The sequence below is a fragment of the Symphalangus syndactylus genome, chromosome 13 (assembly GCF_028878055.3).
Source record: "Symphalangus syndactylus isolate Jambi chromosome 13, NHGRI_mSymSyn1-v2.1_pri, whole genome shotgun sequence".
In the NCBI taxonomy this organism is placed as follows: Eukaryota; Metazoa; Chordata; class Mammalia; order Primates; family Hylobatidae; genus Symphalangus; species Symphalangus syndactylus.
Genome location: NC_072435.2, coordinates 59,125,738 through 59,148,516, shown reverse-complemented (window position 1 = coordinate 59,148,516; position 22,779 = coordinate 59,125,738). Strand labels below are relative to the sequence as shown.

The 22,779-nt window shown below is 54.4% G+C and overlaps 2 protein-coding genes and 1 long non-coding RNA gene across 3 annotated transcripts; 2 read left to right on the top strand and 1 right to left on the bottom strand.

Annotated features, from left to right (window-relative positions):
* Positions 1-3: 3 nt before the first annotated feature.
* Positions 4-4,782, top strand: LOC134732188 (uncharacterized). The gene is made up of 3 exons (XR_010115075.1): positions 4-2,588; positions 3,426-3,749; positions 3,918-4,782. It is a non-coding gene; the product is annotated as an uncharacterized lncRNA (long non-coding RNA).
* On the bottom strand, positions 195-12,152 carry GAPDHS (glyceraldehyde-3-phosphate dehydrogenase, spermatogenic). The gene is made up of 11 exons (XM_055240046.1): positions 11,985-12,152; positions 8,547-8,727; positions 7,117-7,213; positions 6,837-6,943; positions 3,091-3,181; positions 2,891-3,009; positions 2,473-2,554; positions 2,005-2,156; positions 1,673-1,835; positions 506-603; positions 195-414 (listed from the first exon to the last, which is right to left on the bottom strand). The coding sequence occupies exons 1-11, from the start codon at positions 12,049-12,051 to the stop codon at positions 342-344; spliced, it is 1,230 nt and encodes a 409-aa protein (XP_055096021.1). The 5' UTR covers positions 12,052-12,152; the 3' UTR covers positions 195-341.
* A 5,156-nt stretch (positions 12,153-17,308) lies between these two features.
* SBSN (suprabasin) lies at positions 17,309-22,563 on the top strand. The gene is made up of 4 exons (XM_055240037.2): positions 17,309-19,233; positions 21,000-21,065; positions 21,169-21,213; positions 22,397-22,563. The coding sequence occupies exons 1-4, from the start codon at positions 17,596-17,598 to the stop codon at positions 22,418-22,420; spliced, it is 1,773 nt and encodes a 590-aa protein (XP_055096012.1). The 5' UTR covers positions 17,309-17,595; the 3' UTR covers positions 22,421-22,563.
* Positions 22,564-22,779: the final 216 nt, after the last annotated feature.

The following is a 22,779-nucleotide window of genomic DNA, read 5'->3' as shown; positions in this document are numbered from 1 at the left end:
CTGTGGGCAGTGACTTCCGGCCATGCGGGGCCTCTCCCGCTGTCATGGCGGTCCCTGTCTCCTGAAGTGGAACCCGGCTTGGAGTCGCGCGCGACCCCTCGCCCGTGGGCGCAGGCGATCGAGTAAGGGTGGGGCGGGCCTCAAACCCGGATCAGAACCCGCCCTGACCGGCGCAGAGATACGGGACGCAGCCGTGAGCACTGTTTTTTATTTCACCGTGGACCCGTCGGCGTGGGGCGCCCGCCCCGGGTGCCCTTCCTCCCCCGGGCAGCCAGATGCTGGAACGGGAGGCACATGTTCCGGCCCTGGCCCCTGGGAAGGAAAGAAAGGACCTTCCCGTTTCACTTGTCTCGGCTGAACATGTAGCGGAGGAGGTCGACCACCCGGTGACTGTAGCCATATTCGTTGTCGTACCTGTGGAGGAGGGGTCGGGAGGTTCAAGGGGTTTCCTTCCGACCACCCCTTAGTTCCCCTCCCTCTAAGTCTCCAGCTCCTTCCCCCTTACCATGAAATGAGCTTCACGAAATTGTCATTGAGCGCAATGCCGGCCTTAGCATCGAAGATGGACGAGTGGGTATCACCGAGGAAGTCCGTAGAGACGACCTGGAAGTCAGAATTTCAAAGATAAGTGTGTCGGGCAGAGCAAGGACCTCCAGGAGCTCTATCGCCCATCCATGCATTCATCTATAATATTTGATGTAGCCCTACTGTGTGCAGTCTCTGGACTGGAGGGTATGACCAAGTGCAGGGTGTGACCAAGGCACTGTGGCGGGGTCTGGTCAAAGAGCACAGGTCACAAACACCCTCATGCTGTACCAGTACATCCCTTTCCTAGGAATAATGCAAGCATTTGGAGTGGGCCAGCATGGAGGGCCTCTCTGAGGGGTGGCCATGAGCCTGGGTCTAGATGACTAGAAAGATCTGACCGGCTGGGGCCCTCAGCATAGTGTCTGAGGTGGAAGGAGCTGCAGGAACGGAGGACCTGAGGGTTTTAGCCCTAGTGTCATGAAAGGCCACAGGAGTGTTTTCAATCCTGAAAACGGGTGATACAATGTGATTCCATTAAAACAAAAGATCCCAGTGATTGTGGGAAAGTGGACCTGCAGGAGTTAATGCAGGGAGACAGCACCAAGGTGGACGTACAGGGGTCCACCATGACCATGACATCCACTCCTCACAGAGAAGGCACCTGGCCATGGCCTGGCCCTCAGCGAGTATTGAAAAAAATGGAAGCTGTCTTTTGTTCACTAAGCACATATTAGTCACCTGCTGTATGCCAGGTTGGAGCCACAAAAGTGAAAACGCAGCCCCTAAATCCTTGTTTTCCTGGAATGCACACACCACTGGGGCCATCAGTGACTATGAAATGAAATTTCAGGTGAGGAATAGGGCCACAAAAAGAACATCTTTTGAGGGGGTGCCTTGCTGAAGAGGGAGGTTGAAGTAGAGACTTGGAGGAAGTAAGGACAGACTGTATGGTCACCTGGCAAGGGAAGCATTCCAGACCAAAGGAACAGCAAGTGCAAGGGAGCACTCCTGCAAGGAGGCAGGGAGATCTCCCTTCCCGCCCTTCAGTTTCTGTCTTGGCACATTGAGAGCAGCTCCCTGGCAAGTGGAAATCATGTCCCTTCCCAGAGGGCTCCTTCCAGGGTCTCCTCTCCTCAGCCCCTACCTCATCCTCTGTGTAGGCAAGGATGCCAGCCATGGGCCCCTTGGCTGCTGCTTTTACAGCCTCCTTGATGGCTGAGTAGGGGGCAGGCTGGGCGAGGCGGCAGGTCAGGTCCACGACAGACACATCCGGGGTTGGTACCCGGAACGCCATCCCTGTCAGCTTCCTGGAGAATCCCCCATGAGAAACAGGAGTCAGAACTTAGGGACGTTGCTCTCCATTCCCCCTTGCCCTGTGGCTGGGCCAGGCCCCTGCTTTCCTCTTAAGGACTGAGGGCCGGGCCAGTCCTCCTGGAGTATACCCCCAACCCTGGTTGCAGCTTCTTGTCCTCATACCCTTTGAGCTCTGGGATGACTTTGGTCACGGCTTTCGCAGCCCCAGTGGAGGCTGGGATGATGTTCTGGTGGGCACCCCGCCCATCTCGCCAGGCCTTCCTTGATGGCCCGTCCACCGTCTTCTGGGTGGCCGTGTAGGAATGGACTGTGGTCTTGGGGAAGAGAAGGACCAAGATGAGGCCTTCATGCTCCTAAGCTCCCATGCCTCTTTTTTCCAGGACTAAGGTGGTGGCCTAGGTATGGAGGCTGGTGGGGCCACCACCACAGACCACAGGAGGGGACGTGTGCAGGCCAGGGTCCAGCCTTGCCTGAGGGTTGTACAGTGTTTTAAAAGACTTCTGCACTGGTGGGCCCCTCCTCCCGAAACCAGTCTCTCCCTCTTAACTCCATACAGTAAGCAAGGCCCGGGAAGAAGAGGTTGGGTTTCCCTGCCACCCTTCCTGCCCCAGCCCCTCATCCTCAACTCACCATCAACCCTTCCACGATCCCAAATCGCTCGTGGATGACTTTGACGAGGGGAGCCAAACAGTTGGTGGTGCAGGACGCGTTGCTGAAACAGCCAAGGTGTGCACGGGCACTGTGAGGTGAGTCGCAGAGCCACTCCTCCACCCTTACCCCTCTTGGGGTATGCACGCAGACTTGGTTTTATGAAACGTCAGGATGAGAGTGAGAGGGATCTGTGGGGACACTGTCAGACCGAAGGAGGCACTGAGGTGCAGCTGGGAAGGCTCTCCAAGCTTGTCCTTCGGAAGTCATGCGTTTTTAGCAGATAGTTTCGGGAAGGAGAAGCAGAAGCCAAGCGCCCAGGAATCCAGTGGGGCTGAGGGTGGGGAGGATGAGTCTACCCTCCCTTCCACACATTGCAGGATGTCACTGCCCACATTACCTCACAATGTTCATGGAGCCAGGGTTATAGTCATTTTCATTCACACCCATGACGAACGTTGGTGCGTCCGGTGAGGGCGCAGAGATGACCACACGTTGAGCACCTGCTGAGATGTGGTCCTGCGGAGGAAGCGCAGGTGTCAGGGGCTTCTGGCGCCATCATCCCACCCAGCTAGCCCTGGACACCTCTTCCCGGCTTACCGAAGCTGCCTCTATGGAGAGGTACACGCCTGTGGACTCCACCACGTAGGGGCTCCCGACAGCTCTCCAGGGGATCTGTTTGGGCTCCTTGCTGTGGGGAAGTGGCAGGGCTGAGTCAGTCTCCCCTGCTTGAGCCCCACCCTCATAGTCCATGGCTTTCACCATTTGACAGGCTGAGCAGGTGCCGGCCCACCTGCAACCACCTGCGTCCCCTACCCCACACACCTACTTGCTCCAGATGGGCTCCACCCCGCTGGCCTAGCTTTTCACCACTGCCCCACTTCAGACCACTTTCCCTTTGCTGATTGCACCACCCCTGCTATGCCTCGGTACAGGTGGTGACCTCCCCAACTCAGCCCTCAACCTCCTCGGAGGCACCAACGCTGACTGCTGTCAGCCAGCCCAGACCCTTTCTCCATATGCTGCCTGGGACGTGGACTCTGTGACTGTGAGGCCTGCCTGGCTGCTTTCTGCTTCCCAGCCCTGAAAACCTTGCCACGAACCCTGCTAGACCCTCAGCTCCTGCAATAGGAAGCTGACTGCCAAGGGCCAGGAGAGTCCCTGAAAACAGACACTGCATTAAAGAAAAAGCTCCTGGAGGACTCCTGAAGCCTGAGGCAGCCTTGGGGCAGCAGTGGCCCATGGCTTACACTGGAAAGGTAAGGGAGGTTTCTGGTTTCCTGTTTTATAAATTAATGTTTTTACTTGGTATTTTGACAAACATTTGTATTTGAAACACATTAAACACCTAGTATTGCCATTTTCTACTTGGCTTTAGCAAACAAGCATTAAGTGAATAAACTGTATTCCACTTTCTTCCTTCCCAGGTTTATCATGAGTAACCAGGTGCTTTGCTTCTGCAATTCTTGGCCGGTGTCGGTCTATTTCCTTGGCCATTGAGCCTGCTCTCCTCAGTGGGGGGTTCAATCAATGTTTGTAGGGTTTGTTTGTTTTGAGACAGGGTCTTCCTCTGTCACCCAGGCTGGAGTGCAGTGGTGCAATCAGAGCTCACTGCAGCCTTGATCTTCCTGGCTCCAGCCATCCTCCTGCCTTGGCCTCCCGAGTAGCTGGGACTACAGGCGCACATCACCATGCCCAGCTAATTTTTAAAATTTTTTGTAGAGATGGGGTCTCACATTTGTTGCCCAGGGTGCTTTAGAACCCCTGGGCTCAAGTGATCCTTGGCCTCCCACAGTGCTGGAATTACAGGTGTGAGCCACCGTGCCTGGCCTCATGGGTTTTCTTTGTTTGTTTTGTTTTGTTTTGTTTTTGAGACAGAGTCTCACTCTGTCACTCAGGCTGGAGTGCAGTGGCACGATTTCTGCTCACTGCAACCTCCACCTTCCGGGTTCAAGCGATTCTCCTGCCTCTGCCTCCCGAGTAGCTGGGGTTACAGGCATGCACTACCACACCTGGCTAGTTTTTTATTGTTGTTGTTTTTTGTATTTTTAGTGGTGACGGGGTTTTGCTCTGTTGGCCAGGCTGGTCTCAAACTCCTGACCTCAGGTGATCCGCCCACCTCAGCCTCCCAAAGTGCTCGGATGACAGGCATGAGCCGCTGTACCTGGCCTCGTGTTTTTGTTTTTTTTTGTTTTTAGTTAGCCATTTTATACATGTTTACTGAGCACCTGTCCTGTGCCCATATTCTAAGTGCTTTACCTGTATTAAACTCATGTAACCTTCACAACCCAATGAAGAAGTGCTACTGCTGTCATTTTTTGCATTTCTTTACTGCTGTCAGGGCAGAGGGGAGGGGCGTGAGAGGGAGAGCCTGCTGGAGTGCAGGTGGCTGGCCCCACCTTGGGTCTGCACTCCTGTTTCCACTGCCTGAGTGAGTGAATGAATGGGCTGCTCCTCAAGGCCATAGCACATGGTTATCCTCTTCCTGTCTCCTGCTCTGTCAGTCCACTTTCCATCATCTGGCCCAACTAGCTCTTCTCAGATACCCCCTACTTCCTGCCTTCCAAATTAGGGACACTTGCGATTCCTCTGCAGCAATTGCTGAGTTGGCCTGAGGCAAAGACTGTGCCCCAGAAGACCCCAGGCCCTCCCCAAGGCTGTCATGGGCCCCAGCCTCCTGCCCACTGGGCTGTTTTGAGGATTCCATTCATTCATTCAAAGGAAGTTCTGAATGTCTACCAGGGCCTGTACCTGCTAATGCCAGAACAACAGTGGTGGTACCAGTTGACAGAGCCCTCCCTGCAAGGCCATGGCCTTGTGAGAAGTGCCCGTTTAAGTGTCTGCAAACACGTGTTCACTCCATTCGTGCTCCCAGCTACTGCTGTGGTGGGTTTGCTCATCATTCCCATCAGATACAACAGGGAACTGAGGCTCAGGCAAGTTTGGTTCCTTGCCCAAGGTCACCCAGCTAGCTAGCGGCGGTGCGGGGCAGAGTGCAGGCACACAGCCTGGCTTGTGCAGCCCAACAGTGCGGGGATGGAGAGGGGACTGGAGGGGCGGGGAACCGCATTGCACAAGTGACCAGAGAAGGCAACACCTGAGTCGGGGCCGTGGGCAGAGGAGGCAGCCAGGTGGGGAAGAGGGATGACTCTAAGTGGCAGGAATGGTGGTGGCCACGTTGAAGTCTGCGTGACAACTATGGTGCTGGAGTTGTTTCTGGTGTCATGATTTCAAACTTGGGTTAAGCAGCTTTCTTCCATTTTCACTGACTCTCCAGTCTCTGCCCCCTGCCCACAAACTTCCTGCACCCATCCCTGCCCCTTTATCACTCACCCTACCCCCAGTAAGTACAAGGAGAAGGGCTGAGATTAGATCTCTGGGGAGGGGCGCTGGGGAGGCTGCAGACCCTGCCTGGGCTCGGAGAGGGTTCACTAGTGTTCCTGTGTGTATGTGCATGTGTGTGGGCCTATGTGTGTGTGTGTGTGTGTGTGTTTAAAAGCCACAGGCAGCCACAGAGCCAGGAGTAGCTAATAGTTTACATTAGAAAGGTGAATGTCAGCCAAAAATAAAATTCTAAGCTCCCCCAACTAACTGAATGTAGCCCTTCTCTCGGCCCACGGCATTCTAAAGTAAACCTGAAACACTGGTTCAGGCCATGATGGGAACGGATGTTCGGATGTTCGCACAAGCCTCATTATACCTTCCTCCCTTTGGAATTCAGGCACAGTTGACCAGCAGTGGTCAATGGGAGCCGAATAGGTGTGGGGCTGAAGGGGAATCAAGAGTTGAGTTCTGGACATGTTGCTATGCCCACGAGAAAACATACAAATGTGCGTTAAAGCAAAATGCGATGGCTCCTGCCTGTAATCCCAGCACTCTGGGAGGCCAAGGTGGGAGGATTGCTTGGGGCCAGGAGTTTGAGACCAGCCTGGGCCAAATGGCAAGACCTCGTCTCTACAAAAAATTTGCCAGGTGTGGTGGCTGGTGCCAACTACTCAGGAGGCCAAGGTGGGAGGATCACTTGAGCCCAGGAGGTCAAGGCTGTGGTGAGCTATGATTACACCACTGCACTCCAGACTGGGCAAGAGAGTGATACCCGGTCCCTAAAAAAAATAAAAAGCATTCTTGAGTACAGTGAGGCATCTTTTTGGATTAGTGCTTCTTAATCATTTTAGGGGTGAAGGACCTGAGACTCCCCTCTTCAAATTAGTACCTAGAGGCATGCACACGCAATTTTGGGGGTGGTTTCAGAACCCCATGTGAGAGGCTGGAATCCCATTTTAGCCACCTCCACATCCCCTGCCTCAATATGTCACAGCCGTGCATCAGACAGATGCCCTCCTTACCACTGGTAGACAGAGATCTCATGGTTGTCCACGACCAGCTGTCCATTCCTGAATTCCACACTTCCCTTGTATCGGCCGTGGGTGGAGTCATACTTAAACATGTACACCTGTGGGGGATGGAATGGCTCCTAGTCTTGGGGTGGCAGGGCGAGAATCCCTAGAGAGTCCCCTCTTTGGTGAAGGTCTCACATTGCAGCTGACAGCCTTCCATACAGCTTCCCTGAGTCTGTTTCCCACCCCAGTCACACCCTGCTGTTCCTGCCCTCTGCCAGCTACTGACCATGTATTCCGGGTCAATGAATGGATCATTCACAGCCACCACCTTAACACCCTTCTCCATGCAGGCGCGCAGGACCAGGCGACCGATGCGTCCAAATCTGGCCAGGGACAGACAGGAAGGGATGGGAGAGAAGGGGGTAATGGAGAGAAGGCTCCCTCAAGGAGCCTGGTTGGGAATCCTTAATCCAGGGGAAGAAGGCAACAACCTCTGTGCCAGCCATGATCATCTCTTGCCAAGATGACCCTTTAACTGCTTTTTTAGCTCCCTCTCCCAATCCGTTCCCTAACCCATATATATATATATATATATATATATATATATATATATATATTTTTTTTTTTTTTTTAGATGGAGTCTAGCTCTTTTGCCCAGGCTGGAGTGCAGTGGTGCTATCTGGGCTCATTGCAACCTCTGCCTCCTGGGTTCAAGTGATTCTCCTGCCTCAGCCTCCCGAGTAGCTGGGACTACAGGCGCGTACCACCACACCTGACTAATTTTTGTATTTTTAGTAGAGACAGGGTTTCACCATGTTGTCCAGGCTGGTCTCGAACTCCTAACCTCAAGGTGATAGACCCTCCTTGGCCTCCCAAAGTGCTGGGATCACAGGTGTGAGCCACCGTGCCTGGCTCCTAACCCCTATTCTTAACTTTGTATCTGGATGGATCTTTTATTTTTTCGTTAAACAATTAAAAAAATTTTTTTTTGTAGAGACAGAGTCTCGCTATGTTGCCCACGCTGGTCTCAAACTCCTGGTCTCAAAGGATTCTCCTGCCTCGGCCTCCCAAAGTGCTGGGTTTACAGGTGTGAGCCTGGATGGATCTTTTAAAACTTCAAGACAGATTACGTCTCTTGGCATGAAAACATCCACGACTGTCCATCAGTAAAACAAGATCCACACTCCTTACCGTGGTGTAGCAGCCCCCTCTGGGCTTCCCACCGGCCTCTCTCCTTTTCCCTTTGCTTGGTGGACACCAGCCACTCTGACTTCCTGGCTGTCCCTGAACACACTGAGCTCGCCTCTGCCCCAGAATCATTGCTTGTCCCGCTGCCTGGAAGACTCCTTCCCCAGCAAGGTGCCCTGGGAGCTGGCTGCGTCTCATCACTCTGGTCCCACTCCAATGACACCTTCTCCCCAAAGCCTTCCCTGATCACTGGCAAAGGCTGCCCTCTCCAGCCTGACTTTTCCACTGGGTTCTACACTGTTCCCAGCACACTCTACTGAACAATCTTATATCTTTATTGGATTACTGTCTTCCCCACCAGAATGCTGCTGAGCATGGGGCCCTGTCTGCCTTACTCCGGGCTATTTCTCCAGGGTTGTCGGAATGAAGGCATTGATGGGGGGAAATGTGGAGGTGCCCCCGGTTAGCAGCCAGAGGAGGGGCTGGGCTCTAAGGCTTCAGACTGATTAGGGGCTGGAGTAGACTCACCCATTGATGCCCACAGTCAGCTCCTGGGCCACAGACACCATCTTAGGAGGAGGAGTAGCAGGGCGAGGAGGTGGCCGTGGCAGCGGTGGTGGCTTTATTTCCTCCCTGACTGGTGTGGGCTGTGGTTGTGGCTGGGGCTCTACTTCAGCCTTAGGCTCAGGTGGGGGCGGTGCTCTGGTCACTGTGTGGGGGAAGGGAGGGAATGGGTTGCATGCCACCAAAGTGAAAGAGAACAAACTGTCTTTGCTGCCTAGAATCTGTTGCTGGCTCCTGGCCCCTAGTGACCAACCATTTAGCCCAGTGTTTCCCAAATCCACTTTCTCTACAGAATGAACTTGTTTAAAATATCAATCCCAAGGGCTCTTTCCTGGAGATTCTAATTCACGGGGTATGTACTTTTTTTTTTTTTTTTTTTCCCGAGACAGAGTATTGCTCCGTCACCCAGGCTGGAGTGCAGTGGCCTGATCTTGGCTCACTGCAGCCTCCGCCTCCTGGGTTCAAGTGATTCTCCTGCCTCAGCCTCCCAAGTAGCTGGGATTATAGGCACCCGCCACGGCGCCTGGCTAATTTTTGTATTTTTAGTAGAGACGGGGTTTCACCATGTTGGCCAGGCTGGTCTTGAACTCCTGACCTTAGGTGATCCACCCGCCTCGGCCTCCCAAAGTGCTGGGATTACAGGCGTGAGCCACTGCACCTGGCCGGGGTATGTACTTTCAACATAGATCGCTTGGGGTGACATTCTCTGTGCCTCAATTTCCTCCTCTGTAAGGGGAGATAATAGTACTTTTCTTAGAGGGTTGTTGTGAGGATTAAATCAGGTAATACATGGAGTGCTTATGACCAAGCCGAGGAAACGTTTGACATGCATTAGTATTTTGTAGATTGTTCCCCGAATTTGTCCGATAATTGATTTAGCCCAATGGTCCCCAAACTGTTCCATGATAGGAATCATCGGAGTGGCCAGGCGTGGTGGCTCACGCCTGTAATCCTGGCACTTTGGGAGGCCAAGGTGGGTGGATCACTTGAGGTCAGGAGTTCAAGACCAGCCTGGCCGACATGGAGAAACCTGTTCTGTACTAAAAATAGTGTAATCCCAGCTCTTCGGGGGGCTGAGGCAAGAGAATCTCTTGAACCTGGGAGGCGGAGGTTGCAGTGAGCCGAGATTGCGCCACTGCACTCCAGCCTGGGCGACAGAGCGAGACTCTGTCTCAAAAAAAAAAAAAAAAAAAAATCACCTGAGGAGGGCTTTTCCTAGAAAAATCAGACTCAGTAGGTCTGTATGGAGGCCCAGAAATCCTGTTTTTAATAAGCACTCCAGGCCGGGAGCGGTGGCTCACGCCTGTAATCCCAGCACTTTGGGAGGCCGAGGCAGGCGGATCACCTGAGGTCGGGAGTTTGAGACCAGCCTGACCAACATGCAGAAACCCTATCTCTACTAAAAATACAAAAAAATTAGCCAGGTGTGGTGGCGTGTGCCTGTAATCCCAGCTACTTGGGAGGCTGAAGCAGGAGAATCGCTTGATCCCAGGAGGCGGAGGTTGCGGTGAGCCGAGATTTGCACCATTGCACTCCAGCCTGGGCAACAAGAGCGAAACTCCATCTCACAAAAAAAAAATTAAAAAATAAAATAAGCACTCCAGGCATTTCTTATCCTCAGGGAAGCTTAGAGAGTACCATGTGTCATACTCTGTGAAACCCATGGAAGTTCACATTGGCTCGCACCTCTCCACACGCACTCCAGCTCCCAGACTGCACTTAAAGACGCCTGCGCCTGGAGGTAGCAGCCGCCTGAGCTACAGAGGAGGGCTTGAGAAGACGGGAGAAGTGGAGACTCAGGGGACCTGGTGGCAGAGAGTTTCAAGCTGGAAAGTCAAGCCTGGCTCAGTCCATACAGACCTGCTGCTCTGTGGACTTGAGCAAGGTAATGAACCTCTCGGGGCTGATCCCCCACCTAGGGGCTGCTGTGAGGGCTCAGTGAGATCTCGAGGCCCACACATAGGAGCTGATTTTAATAGAGGAGGGAAGTCTGCTCCTACGCAGATTCCTGAGGAAAGGGAGACAGCAGGGAGTGGAGAAGTGCTGGAAGGGGATAGTGGGAGTCTAAGTTTTTGGCACCAAATCAAAGGCACCTGGGAGGTGGTGGGGCTGGGAGCTGGGGGCCAGCTGGCTTGTCCGTCTCCCTGACCTCTCCCTGCTGCCACAGACCTTGTGGGCTGAGAGGCTGGACTATAGGTGTTTCCAGTGGTTGTCCAAGTTCATGAAGGTGTTAGTGTTTATTGGTGAACTTGAGGATGTTTGCATCCCTGGGGGTTGTTTCTGCTATCGGAGAAAGGGGATTTGTCCACCTGGTTCAGGGTGGGAATCTGAGCCCAGTGGGTGACCTTTCCGAAGAAAACTCAGATGGTCCTCCTCTCCCAGCGCCCCCCGCCTTGCACTCTCTTCGCCTCCACTGTCGGGGTGGGGTCCCTGGGTTGGAGAAAAGCCTGGGGGCTAGCTGGGTGCTGCACCGAGCTCCTCACTGCGTCGTCCCACTGAATCCCGAGAGGCATGCGCTATAAACCCACTTTACAGAGGGGAAAATGAAGCCCGAGGCCACGGAGCAGTGATGCACAGGGCAGGGGTTCAAGTCTCATGAGGCTGATAAGCCTGTCTGCTGCTGTGTCTTCCAGGGTCTCCTGGACCCAAGCGGGGGCCCCACCTACCCCTGCGGCCCCCGCCCGTGGGAAGTGAGGGAACAGCATGGGAATGGGGGCAGCCCACCGGAAGAGCTGGTTCCTCTGGCTAGAGTGAGTGAATGTGTGTGTGTGTGTGTGTGTGTGTGTGTGTGTGTGTGTGTGTGCGCGCGCGCGCGCGCCACCCTTGTTGAGAGACTAAGGAAGTAGTTTTGCCCTCTCTTAACCTCTGTTGGCCGCTCTGTAAACTGCGGGCACACAATGGCCTTCTCAGGTGGTGGTGAGGCTTCCCTGAGCTCTCACCTGTGAAGTGGTCGGCACGTCCCCGGCAAGGTTGCAAGTGTTCTCGTTTTGTGCATCACAGGGAGGGCAAAGCCCACCTCACGCGAAGCGCCATGAACATCACTTTTACATGGAAGCCCAGCACCCCTGGGTTCTCCATAAGCCCCTCCTAAGCCCGCCCACTTCCCGCCACTTTCAGGCTGCAGCCTCTGATGCGCCCTCGTTGCTGCTCTTTCTACCGCGTGATAGCAGCGCGAAGCCCACCCAGCCCTGGAGGCGGAGGCCCGGTCTCCCCGCCATCGCGGTAAACCCCACTCTGCCAGCACACTGGCGGGTGTGGAGGGAGGGAGAGCAGACGATCCCCTGGTCCCTAGATGGTGCACACGCCAGGAAGGGCGGTCGGGATGCGGCACAGGTGTGAGGGTGCAGACGCTCCCCACTACCCTTTCCACCCTTCCCCGGCGCCCTCCGCTGCCTCCCTCACCCGGGCACGGCTGTCGCAGCAACTGGACAACGGTGACATTGGTGAGGACGATGTCGCGCTTCGACATGGCCTCTTATAAAGTTATCATTGGCCTGGCTGCGCCGGGACCTGCCGTGATGTTACTGAGGTGCGTGCGGAGCGCCAGGGCTGGTGGGTCAGAGGCTAATTGCCGTGATGTCACAGTACCCAGTGACGTCACAGTACCCAGTGACGTCACCGAGGGGTGGCGCCCAAGCCAGAGGCCTGAGACCACCGCATCCCATCCCCATAGAGGCATGGGACATCAGCGCCCTATGCACCACCGTTCCATGGCCACGCTGCCCTCTGGAATGGAATCCCACTTTTTAAAATTATCATTTGTTGATTTATTTTGAGACAGGGTGTCACTCTTTCTCCTAGGCTGGAGTGCAGTGGTGCAATCATGGCTCACTGCACCCTCGAACTCCTGGGCTCAAGCAATCCTCCCGCCTTGGCCTCCTGAGTAGCTGGGATTACATGTGCAGCCACCACAGCAGACTATTTTTATTTTTTATTTTTTTGTAGAGAGAGGGTCTCACTCTTTTGCTCAGGCTGGTCTAGAACCCTTGGGCTCAAGTGATCCTCCCACCTCCGCCTTCCGAAATGCTGGGATTACAGGAGCGAGCCACCACACCTGGCCTGGAATCCCACCTTTTACACTGTTCCTGACAGCCCTTTCCTCCTCTCTGTCTCTTGAAGCACACAGGCTCCATGCTGATCCTTGGCTTCTCCCGCGGAGTGACTCTTGCTGCCTCCCTATGCCTGGAAAGCCCACCCAGGGCTTCCCTTGGCTGCCTCTTGGTTTCCCACCCTTTAAGAGAGGCTTTTACACTCCGCGTCTAAGTTCCCTCCTTTCTCTGTCACTGTCAGCCGTCACCCACTTCCCCCCAATTTCTGCCCATCTTCCAGGAAGCCTTGTCTGACTTCTCCATTCTGGGTTATGTTCCAATGTGCAAAATTTCTCTAGGGCTACACTGTCTATGTTTTTATTTTCCTTAGAGCACATGTCTCTCTAAAGATTGTTTGTTTTCTTGTCAACTGTCTCTGCCCACCAGACTGTAAGCTCTGAGAGGACAGGGATGTCATCTATGTCACTTCTATATCCCATTGACAAGAAAAGTGTTTGGCACTTAAAAGGTGTTTGTGGGCCAGACGCAGTGGCTCATGCCTGTAATCCCAACACTTTGGGAGGCTAAGGTGGGAGGATCACTTGAGCCCAGGAGTTTGAGACCAACACGGGCAACGTGGCAAAACCCCGTATCTACAAAAAATAAAAAAAGTAGCCAGGTGTGGTGGTGCACGCCTGTTGTCCCAGTTATTAGGGAGGCTGAGGTGGGAGGATCACTTGAGCCTAGTAGGTCAAGGCTGCAGTGAGCTATGATTGTGTCACTGCACTCCAGCCGGGCGACAGAGCAAGACCCTGTCTGAAAAACAGAAAAAGGCGTTAGCCCAGTAAACTATACCTGAATGAATAAATGTCAATTCCTCAGGTTTCATCTGATCGCTAATCTTTTCTTTCTTTTTATTTTTGAGACAGAGTTTTGCTCTTGTTGCCTAGGCTGGAGTGCAGTGGTACCATCTCAGCTCACTGCAACCTCTGCCTCCTGGGTTCAAGTGATTCTCCCGCCTCAGCCTCCTGAGTAGCTGGGGCTATAGGCGTGCGCCACTATACCTGGCTAATTTTTTTTTTTTTTTTTGTATTTTTAGTAGAGACAGGGTTTCACCATGTTGGCCAGGCTGATCTCAAACTCCTGACCTCAGGTGATCCGTCTGCCTCAGCCTCCCAAAGTGCTAGGATTACAGGCGTGAGCCCCCTCACCCGGCCCTGATCGCCAATCTTATGGAATGTTATATCTTCTCACAGCACCCATTCTTTTCCTTGTAGCTTTTCATGTAGTTTGTCATGATCTCTTGATTGGTTTATTTGTTCGATGTCTCCCCCTTGGGCTCTAAGCCCCTCACAGGGCTTGTGTTCTTGTTTGTTTGTTCATGACTGTGCCTCCAGCACTTAGAACAATACAAAGCAGGTTTTCTTTTCTTTTTTTTTTTTTTGAGACGGAGTCTCGCTCTGTCGCCCAGGCTGGAGTGCAGTGGTGCAATCTCGGCTCACCGCAAGCTCCGCCCCTCGGGTTCACGCCATTCTCCTGCCTCAGCCTCTCCGAGTAGCTGGGACTACAGGCGCCCGCCACCACGCCCGGCTAATTTTTTGTATTTTTAGTAGAGACGGGGTTTCACCGTCGTCTCGATCTCCTGACCTCGTGATCCACCCGCCTCGGCCTCCCAAAGTGCTGGGATTACAAGCATGAGCCACCGCGCCCGGCCACAAAGCAGGTTTTCAATAAATGTCTGACAAAGAACAAGTGGACAAACATCTCCCTCCCCTGCAGTCCCAGGGTAGGGGTTTGCTTGCACCTCAGTGACTCACAGGCAGGCACCCTCACCTGCAGAGCAGGTTGACACGCAGCTGTGACCAAGGTTCAGGGGGAGTGGGAGTTTGCACCAGGAAGTAGTCACCATCCCAGAGAAGAATGGATGCAAGAAGGGGCAGAATGACATAACCTCTTCCTTCCGCCAACATCCATGAGAAATTCATTTGCCAAGCACCTGCCATGGGACCAGGGCAGGGTGAGTCTCTCCTGCTTTGATGGCCTGGGAGAAGAAAGTAAACTGGGTGTACAGGTGAGGAGGTTTTAATGAACCGAGACCAAAACACAGATGATTAATTAAATAAAGGGAGCTACATTTTGGTGTACAATCAAGGAGGTGAAAAATATAACATCAACAAAACCAGGATTAAAAAGGGGCTGATTTTGGCTGTGTGCAGTGGCTCACACTTGTAATCCCAGCACTTTGGGAGGCCGAGGCAGGTAGACTACCTGAGGTCAGGAGTTTGAGACCAGCCTGGCCAACATGGTGAAACTCCATCTCTACTAAAAATACAAAAATTAGCTGGCTGTGGTGGTGTGCATCTGTAATCCTAGCTACTCAGGAGGCTGAGGCAGGAGAATCACTTGAACCTGGGAGGCGGAGGCTGCAGTGAGCCGAGATTGCCACTGCACTCCAGCCTGGGCATCAGAGTGAGAATTCATTAAAAAAAAAAAAAAAAGGACAACTCCAGGCCATTCTCAGTTATGGAGACAGATGCTGAAGTCCTGAATCGAATCATGCCACAAAGGAATAGACAGACAGAGAAGAGGGACTGAGGCTGGCAGAAAATGAAAGGATGGGGTGGAGAAGGATAGAGAAGATGGAACACAGTTCAGGCCAGGAATGATGGCTCACACCTGTAATCCCTGCACTTGGGGAGGCCGAGGCAGGCGGATCACCTGAGGTCAGGAGTTCGAGACCAGCCTGGCCAACATGGTGAAACCCCGTCTCTACTGAAAGTACAAAAATTAGCCGGGCATCATGGCAGGTGCCCGGCTAATCCCAGCTACTCAGGAGGCTGAGGCAGGAGAGTCACTTGAACCCAGGAGGCGGAGGTTGCAGTGAGCCGAGATCACACCACAGCATGCCAGCCTAGGGGACAGAGTGATCCAAAAAAGCAAAAAGAAGATGGAACACAGTTCAAAGTGGGAGAAACCCCACCTCTTGATCTCTGGGTGGGTTAGGATTCTGACACTCATCACCCACTCTTCTCTGCCCAGCCACCTCCTGGTATGGGAAACTCCATCATTTCGGCCCTGGACCAGGGCAGAAAAACCACACCTGAGTTTGCCCAGGAATTTGGCTTTGTCCCTGGAGTGTGAAACCGGGAAACAGATTTGATGAGCTCAAGCTTGGAGAGGTGGCACACTTAGTCACCCTCTATAGGCAGAGCCCAGAGAAGGCAGGAGCTTCTGGATATCTGTCCTGGGATGCCTGTCTTTGGGTGGAGTCAAGTGTCCAGGAGCTGGAGAGGAACCCCGGGTCCTCTGAGGGGAGTGGGCCTTGGCGCCCTTGTTTGAGCAAAACCTGAAAACACGTGCAGATTCTCGCCACACCTGGGCACCCACACACATAGCTCTGCCACCTCCAGCTGCTCACACCCTGCACATTCCTTCCTGCCTGGCCTTCCCACCAGCAATCCCACCTCCACCCCTCTCTCAGTCTCTCCCCTTGGCACCAAAACCCAAATATCTTTCATCCCTGCACCCACTGTACCCACCCACTGGCTCTTGTTCTGGTCTTAGCCTCCCTCCAAACTGGCTTCTAGATCCATCTGCTGCCCCAAGCCTGCCCACCACCACCTGCCCTTCCTTCTGATGCCCTTTTCATGCCTGAGGCCAGACTCTCAGCTGTTTCCCCTCCAACCCGAGCCAATATGTCAACACTTGGGGCTTCAGGTTGGGGCTTACGAGGCCCCATGTGGGGAGGGCAGGAAGGATGAGTGCCTGGCCCCAGCCCAGGTTCTGGCTCACAGGCTCCTGCTGCCCTGGGTCTTCGGCTCCTCCCCGTGGCTGCCTCAACCGGCTTTTCAGGAGACACTGCGTCCTGTTCCAACTCATGGCAATCAGCCCCCTGCCCTTGCCCAAGGGCTGGGAGGCAGGAGGTCTGGGTTCTGTGACAGGAATGGGATCCTGCCTCCAAAATCTGCGACACTCCCCAGTGGACCCTATGCTGCCCGGGCGACCCAGGTGCCCTTCCCTCCAGCACCCTGTGGGACCCAGACTCGGGCTCGGAGTCTCTTCCCTCGGCCTCTTCGAATCCATCCATTTGTCCAGTCAATAAATATTTACTGAACCTCAGGCAGTGTTCAAGAAGCTAGGAATACAGCAGTGACCAGCACGACCAATTTACATTCCTAGTAGGTGAGACAGGCAATAAAAAATAAAGGTAATTTCAGATTTTTTTTTCTGTGAAAACAAAAGGGTGATACTACAGAGTATAATTAATGCCATGTTATGGTCAAGAGAGGTTTTCTTGCGAAGTTGGCATTTAAGTCAAGTACAGATGAGAAGGAGCCAGCCATGTGAAGATCTGGGTTCTGCATTCCAGGCAGAGAGAGGAGCATGTGCAAAGGCCCTGCAGCAGGAATGAGCTTGGTGTGTTTGTGGAACAGGGAGAAGGCCTGTGTGGCTGGAATGGAATGAGTGAGGGCAGGGGCCGGCCCACAAGAACGAGGTCTGATGACTCCTTCAACCCGCCTAGTGTTCTCCCCTCTCCAGACGGTGCCTCCGATCATTCTAGCCCCTCACTGCCTGGGGAGCTGGAGGCTTAGATGCCTGAGAGGAGTGAGGTGTTGAAGAATTGCCTGCATCCCAGGGATGGAGAGTGGTGGAAGGTGGGTTTGAGAGAGAGGGGGCCTGGACAGTGGGTGAGGAATGAAAAGAGCAGGTGGTTGGAAGGGCAGACACCCATCTCTGGGGTGGAGGGCAAGGAGCAAAGATGCCAGAGTTCTTCTCCATCCATGACTCACCCTCTCTTCCTCCTCCTCTCCATTGCTCAACTCCAAATCTCCCTGGGAAACACCTCCTTGACTGAGGACCAAGTCAGTGCCTCACAGGGGTAATTGAGTCATGAGGGGTGGAGAAGAGGGTGAGAGGGAGAGAGGATAAATAGCAGCGTGGCTTCCCTGGCTCCTCTCTGCATCCTCCCCAACCTTCCCAGCAATATGCATCTTGCACGTCTGGTCAGCTCCTGCTCCCTCCTTCTGCTATTGGGGGCCCTGCCTGGATGGACAGCCAACGATGACCCCATTGAGAAGGTCATTGAAGGGATCAACAGAGGGCTGAGCAATGCAGAGAGAGAGGTGGGCAAGGCCCTGGATGGCATCAACAGTGGAATCACGCACGCCGGAAGGGAAGTGGAGAAGGTTTTCAACGGACTTAGCAATATGGGGAGCCACACCGGCAAGGAGTTGGACAAAGGCGCCCAGGGGCTCAACCACGGCATGGACAAGGTAGCCCATGAGATCAACCATGGTATTGGACAAGCAGGAAAGGAAGCAGAGAAGTTTGGCCATGGGGTCAACAACGCTGCTGGACAGGTTGGGAAGGAGGCAGACAAACTGATCCAACACGGGGCCAACCAGGCGGGAAGTGAGGCAGGGAGGTTTGGCCAGGGAGTCCACCATGCTGCAGGGCAGGCCGGAAATGAGGCTGGGAGGTTTGGCCAGGGGGCCCACCATGGTCTCAGTGAGGGCTGGAAGGAGACAGAGAAGTTTGGCCAGGGGATCCACCATGCTGCCGGTCAGGCTGGGAAGGAGGCAGAGAAGTTTGGCCAGGGGGTCCACCATGCTGCGGGGCAGGCCGGAAATGAGGCAGGGAGATTTGGCCAGGGTATCCACCATGCTGCGGGGCAGGCCGGAAATGAGGCAGGGAGATTTGGCCAGGGCATCCACCATGCTGCGGGGCAGGCCGGAAATGAGGCTGGGAGGTTTGGCCAAGGGGTCCACCATGGTCTCAGTGAGGGCTGGAAGGAGACAGAGAAGTTTGGCCAGGGGATCCACCATGCTGCCGGTCAGGCTGGGAAGGAGGCAGAGAAGTTTGGCCAGGGGGTCCACCATGCTGCTGGTCAGGCTGGGAAGGAGACAGAGAAGTTTGGCCAGGGGATCCACCATGCTGCCGGTCAGGCTGGGAAGGAGGCAGAGAAGTTTGGCCAGGGGATCCACCATGCTGCCGGTCAGGCTGGGAAGGAGGCAGAGAAGTTTGGCCAGGGGGTCCACCATGCTGCCAGTCAGTTTGGGAAGGAAACAGAGAAGCTCGGCCATGGGGTCCACCATGGGGTCCACCATGGGGTTAATGAGGCCTGGAAGGAAGCAGAGAAATTTGGCCAGGGAGTCCACCATGCTGCCTCGCAGGTGGAGAAGGAGGGAGACAGAGTGGTCCAAGGCCTCCATCATGGTGTTAGTCAGGCTGAAAGGGAGGCGGGGCAGTTTGGCCACGACATTCACTACACAGCAGGGCAGGCTGAGAAAGAGAGAGACATGGCAGTTCACGGTGTCCAACCTGGGGTCCACGAGGCTGGGAAGGAGGCAGGGCAGTTTGGCCAGGGAGTTCACCATACCCTTGAACAGGCTGGAAAGGAAGCAGACAAAGCGGTCCAAGGGTTCCACACTGGGGTCCACCAGGCTGGGAAGGAAGCAGAGAAACTTGGCCAAGGGGTCAACCATGCTGCTGACCAGGCTGGAAAGGAAGTGGAGAAGCTTGGCCAAGGTGCCCACCATGCTGCTGGCCAGGCCGGGAAGGAGCCGCAGAATGCTCATAATGGGGTCAACCAAGCCAGCAAGGAGGCCAACCAGCTGCTGAATGTAGGTGAACAGGGATGGGGAAATGGGGGATGGGGGGTTGGGGGAGGGAAAGGTTAAACCCCTGGAACATTTGGGGAGGTCCATGTAGCCTTCGTATGGTGAAAGAAGCTTGGGCAGCTATATTACTGTGCTCCTCCCCCTTCCCCATCTCCCTTACAAAGGAGCCGGTGGCAGCTGGTCAGATGGGGTGAGCCACCTTGTCTGCAAAGCACGTATCAGACAGGGTGGCGGGCACCCTGTCCCACCTTCAGGGAGCTGCTCTCCTGGTTAAGGGGGCGAGTGGGGACCGTGAAGCCCCTCCTGGGGAACGGGAAACAGTTCCTGAGATCAAGATCTAGTATAGTGCAAAGGGATTGAGTGTTGAGAAAACCTGGTTAGGAGAGTGAGCATGAGAAATAGCTTTTGGAGATGAGCCTTGGCCTGTGTAATCTTTGTAACTGCCCTCTGATGTGGTCAAGATGAGGCTGCTGACGCCCTGATTCTCAGATAAGGAAACAAAGGCTCAGAGAGGTTAGGGGACATGCCAAGGTCCTGTGGCTGGTGCCCAGCTTTGGCAGAGGGCAGGCCAGGGTTCTCTTCCCCTACACTGCCCAGCAAGGAGAGGTTTTCTGGTAGGTTTCTCTCACCCATTTATGTAGAGGGAACAGAGGCCGGGTTCAGTGGCTCATGCCTATTAACCCCAGCACTTTGGGAGGCCGAGGCAGGCGGATCACTTGAGCTCAAGAGTTCTTTGGTCAGTTGGCCAGTTCTTTGGTTTGTTGGTCACCTGACCAACATGGTGAAACCCCATGTCTACTAAAAATACAAAAATTAGCCAGGTGTGGTGGCAGGCACTTCTAATCCCAGCTACTCAGAAGCCTGAGGCAGGAGAATCCCTTGAACCCGGGAAGCGGAGGTTGCAGTGAGCCGAGATTGCACCATTGCACTCCAGCCTGGGCAACAGAGTGAGACTGTCTCAAAAAAATAAATAAAATAAAATAAAATAAAATAAAATAAAATAAAATAAAATAAAATAAAATATGTAGAGGAAACAGAGACTGGAGGCAGGCAAATAGCACCACTCACAACAGAACAGGCACCAAGGAGGGAGCGTGGGGAGCAGGAGAGGGTGGACTCCTGTGCGCCCTCACTCTCCAGGCTCCGTGAGGGGTCCTGGGATCTGCAAGATGTGACTGGCTCAGACGTCGAAGCCCAGAGCCACATCTGCCGCCAGACAGAGCCAGGGATGGGTGGGTGGGGAGGAATGGTGCAGCAGAGGAGTGGGCGTGGCAGGCTGCAGGGTGCCGTAAGCAGAGGATGGTGCACTGTGGGATTTGGGGCTGGCAACAGCTTCCGGGGTTGGGGGCACTGCTGGGGTGCATGGCTGAGTGTCTGGGGCTGGGTTAAGGACAAGGATCAGCGGAGTTAGGGATGTGGCTAGACAGGGCATAGAAGGGTAGATTTGAGGTCAGGGCTGAGGTTAAACTAGGTCCTGATATCGTCATGGGTCCTCTACCTTCCCTTTCCACCAGCCCCTCCTCCGTGACTGAGGGCACTTCATTAAGGAAATTAAAAGGGGCTTTGGGGAGGAAAAGGCAGCAGAAGGCAGAATGCCCACGCGAGCACAGGCTTTGGGTTTTCTTCTGGACAGTGAGGAGGCAGTGGGTTAAGCTGTGCCTCCCACCCCAGCCCCAGTCACCCTGGAGGGGACCAGGTCCCTGGGGAAAAGGAACTGGGAGACCCCCCGCGGTGAGGGGTCGTAACAAGAGTCTGGGCTTTGTCCACAGGGCAACCATCAAGGCGGATCTTCCGGCCATCAAGGAGGGGCCACAACCACGCCGTTAGCCTCTGGGGTACGTGCGGACTCCGGGGTAGGGGAGAGGAGGCCCCTGGGAGTTCCCTAGCGTGGCTGTGGGTCGGACACTGGAGACTGACCTTCTTGTCCTTGAATTGCAGGCCTCGGTCAACACGCCTTTCATCAACCTTCCCGCCCTGTGGAGGGTGAGTGCCCCACAGGCGTCTCTTTTCTGCTCTGCGTCCCGTCCCGATAGATACGCTCACCCCGACCCCTTCCCGGTGTCTGTTTGGACAGCTCCCCAGGCAGGCAGACCTGCAGCCTCTGCAGAGACCCTCCAACCTGATATCCAGTCCTGGGCTTCCCTCTCTCCACCCCCTCCCTCCCCTTTGCACCCTGCCCTCATCTTTTGGGTGCCTTTCATTTCCACCAAGGCAAACACAAACTGGCAGAAAAGACCTCCCGGGCCCTGGTGCCCCTGGGAGCCAGGGAGGGAGGAGGGGCTGCTGACTGTTCTCATTCCCTCTCTCTCCTTGTCCTCATTCCTCGATTCCCATTTGCTGACTGGCTTCCCTCCTGTCCCCACCCTGCTGCAAATGCCTTTGCTTCATGCTGGGAGGGGGAGCCTGTGTCTTTGTCTTCTCCCTGGTGCAAGGTCACCCCAGTGCAGAGGCTCCTGTGGAATCCTGGTTCCCAGTTGGGACTCAAAGTAATCTTCTGACTCTCTTTCTTTAGTTTAATTTATTGAGACGGAGTCTCACTGTATCTCCCAGGCTGGAGTGCAGTGGCGATCTCAGCTTGCTGCAACCTCCGTCTCCTGGGTTCAAGTGATTCTCCTATCTCAGCCTCTTGAGTAGCCGGGATTACAGGTGTGCGCCAACATGCCCAGCTAATTTTTGTATTTTTAGTAGAGACAGGGGTTTCACCATATTGGCCACGCTGGTCTCGAACTCCTGATCTCAAGTGATCCCCCTTCCTCGGCCTCCCAAAGTGCTGGGATTACAGGTGTAAGCCACTGCACCCAGCCTCTTTTTGCACTTATTATATCTGCTGCCTGAGACCTGGTGCAGGCCAGGGTGAGGGTGTGTCACGGAGGAGGAAGGCCCACCCTTGTGTATCCCGGGCTATGGGGGCCGCAGAGCATCCTCTGAGGCTAAACACACGAGGCTTGTTGGTTCCTGCAGAGGCCCCAGTCCCTCTGCCTGGGGGAACTGGCTTCCTCGTGTTCTTAAGTTTAGATGCTACCTTCCTGAAACTTCCCCAGAACATAACTCCGGGGCCAGAGCCGCCAGTGCCCCTTGTGCTTCTCCCGAGGGGTGGGGCTGAGGTCTTGGGTCCTGTCATGACTGTGGACCCTGCATTCACCCCTGCTCTCCTTCTCTCTTCCAGAGTGTCGCCAACATCATGCCCTAAACTGGCACCTGGCCTTGCTAGGAGACTAATGTCGCCATTGTCACATCAACTGACATGACCTAGAGGGGTTGGGGATGGGGGACAGGTTTCTGGAGTCCCTGAAGGGGGTTGTACTGGGATTTGTGAATAAACTCGATACACTACGCTGTCTCATTGTGGTCCCCTGGGCTCCCTAAGGAGGGATGGACAGGGAGGCGGAAGGGGCTTGTCTTTTCTTGTTACTTTGCTGAAGAAGTCGGAGTGTCTGATGCACAGGGTGGGTTGAGCTGGAGATTTCAGGCTGATCAGCTGTAAGAGGGCAGGTAATGGGGACAAACTACGCTTTGCTGGGTTGCAAAGTTCGTGCTGGCTACTGGCAG